At 66.9% G+C, this 1,795-nt stretch overlaps 1 protein-coding gene across 1 annotated transcript; it reads left to right on the forward strand.

The window, feature by feature from the left end:
- Positions 1 to 917: 917 nt before the first annotated feature.
- Positions 918 to 1,623, forward strand: LOC105311688 (synaptotagmin-3; the record flags this gene model as incomplete). Its single annotated transcript, XM_011387616.1, has 3 exons — positions 918 to 1,038; positions 1,219 to 1,390; positions 1,491 to 1,623. Coding segments are annotated over 3 exons (426 nt in total), but the record flags the coding sequence as incomplete, so codon positions are not given.
- Between the last annotated feature and the right edge of the window lie 172 nt (positions 1,624 to 1,795).

The following is a 1,795-nucleotide window of genomic DNA, read 5'->3' on the forward strand; positions in this document are numbered from 1 at the left end:
CATCTGCTCAGGGCAGCAGGGGCTCTGGAAACTTGTGGGAGGAGGTGACAGCCCAGCTGAGGCTTGACGACAGACAGGACGGAGCAGCCTGGGCCAAGGCCGGCCTGGAGGGGAATGAGGGGGGAGTCCTGGGGGACCTGGGCCTAGGTCGCTGTGGCTGGGAGGCCAGGGACCCAGATGAGGCCTCAGGGCCGGCGGGGTGGGCCGTGGGTCCCGGCCGGCCCTGGCCACCGCTCCGTGTCTGTGTGTAGGCATGGGGGGCGGGGGGATGTCTGTCTCCTTGTAGCCTCAGCCGGGGCTGGGCGTGTCTCCCGCCTCCCTGAGACCGACTTCTGTGCGCGGCTCTTCTCGTTCTCTGCCTCGCTGTCTCTGGATCTCTGTCACTTTCCCGGGGTCCCCATATCCAGCCAATCTCTTTCGCCCTTTCCCTGGATCACTGGTCCTGCGTCTTGGGGCTCTCCCCGCCCCCCCCCCCCCCGCTTTGCAGTGTCTGCTCCCCCTCTCTCGGTCAGGCCTCCGACGCTCTGCGGGTCTCTCTCCATCCTTCTGCGTCTCTGTCTCTCCTCCTTTAAGACTCTGTCTGCCTGGCGGCATTTCTCGGTGTTTTGGGTTCCGTGTCAGGCTTTCTCTTCATCCCTCTCCCGCTTCTCCCCACCCCCACCCCCACCCCCCACCCCACTATGCCACTTTCCATCTCTCCTGCAGAACAAACAGGCTTTGACGGGGACGGGCAGCTGTGCCCGGGGCGCTACCGTGTCTGGTCCAGAGTCCGATCCTTAAGCAGAGCGGAGACCTGAGTCCTGGATGTCGGGGGAGGGGTGGGGGGGCCGGGGGGCGGGGAGCTGGAGCCTCAAGGTGGAAAGGAAGAGATGGGGAGACTGGACAGGGCATGGCTGAACCCCTTTCTCCAACCACAGGAAAAGGCGGATCTTGGGGAGCTCAACTTCTCACTCTGCTACCTCCCGACGGCGGGGCGCCTCACCGTGACCATCATCAAAGCCTCAAACCTCAAAGCGATGGACCTCACCGGCTTCTCGGGTGGGTTCAGAGCGGGGCGCTGGGGTCTGAGGGCGGAGGATGCGGGGGGGGGGCGGACACCCCGGTCTGAGGGCGGAGGGCTGAGGGAGAGAAGGCCGGGGACCCCGGGCTCTGGCCCCAGGGAAGGAGGGGTCTGAGGGAGGACGTAGTCGGGATTCAGCGCTCGCTGCCGGTCCCCAGACCCCTACGTGAAGGCCTCTCTGATCAGCGAGGGGCGGCGGCTCAAGAAGCGGAAAACCTCCATCAAGAAGAACACGCTGAACCCCACGTACAACGAGGCGCTGGTGTTCGACGTGGCCCCCGAGAGCGTGGAGAACGTGGGGCTCAGCATCGCGGTGGTCGACTATGATTGGTGAGAGGTGCCGCCCGGGACGGGGGGGCGGGGCATCGCTGTGTGGGAGGAGGGGCGCCCCTTCCCAGATGCTCACCACCCACGCGCCCCTCACCGCCAGCATTGGGCACAACGAGGTGATCGGCGTGTGCCGCGTGGGCCCCGACGCTGCGGACCCCCACGGCCGCGAGCACTGGGCGGAGATGCTGGCCAACCCCCGCAAGCCCGTGGAGCACTGGCACCCGCTGGTGGAGGTGAGCGCACCCCGCGCCCCGCGCCCCGGACCGTCTCGGCGTTCGCCCTGTGCACCCCATCTTGCCGGGCTGCGGGTCAGACACCTTGGCTTGAATCCCTCTCTACTCACGGCCAAGTGGCGGCTCCCCAAAGCCACCAAAAACACAGCCTCAGTCCCCCGCACCCCGCACA

The sequence above is a fragment of the Pteropus vampyrus genome, unplaced genomic scaffold, assembly GCF_000151845.1.
Source record: "Pteropus vampyrus isolate Shadow unplaced genomic scaffold, Pvam_2.0 Scaffold1000006181, whole genome shotgun sequence".
Lineage (NCBI taxonomy): Eukaryota > Metazoa > Chordata > Mammalia > Chiroptera > Pteropodidae > Pteropus > Pteropus vampyrus.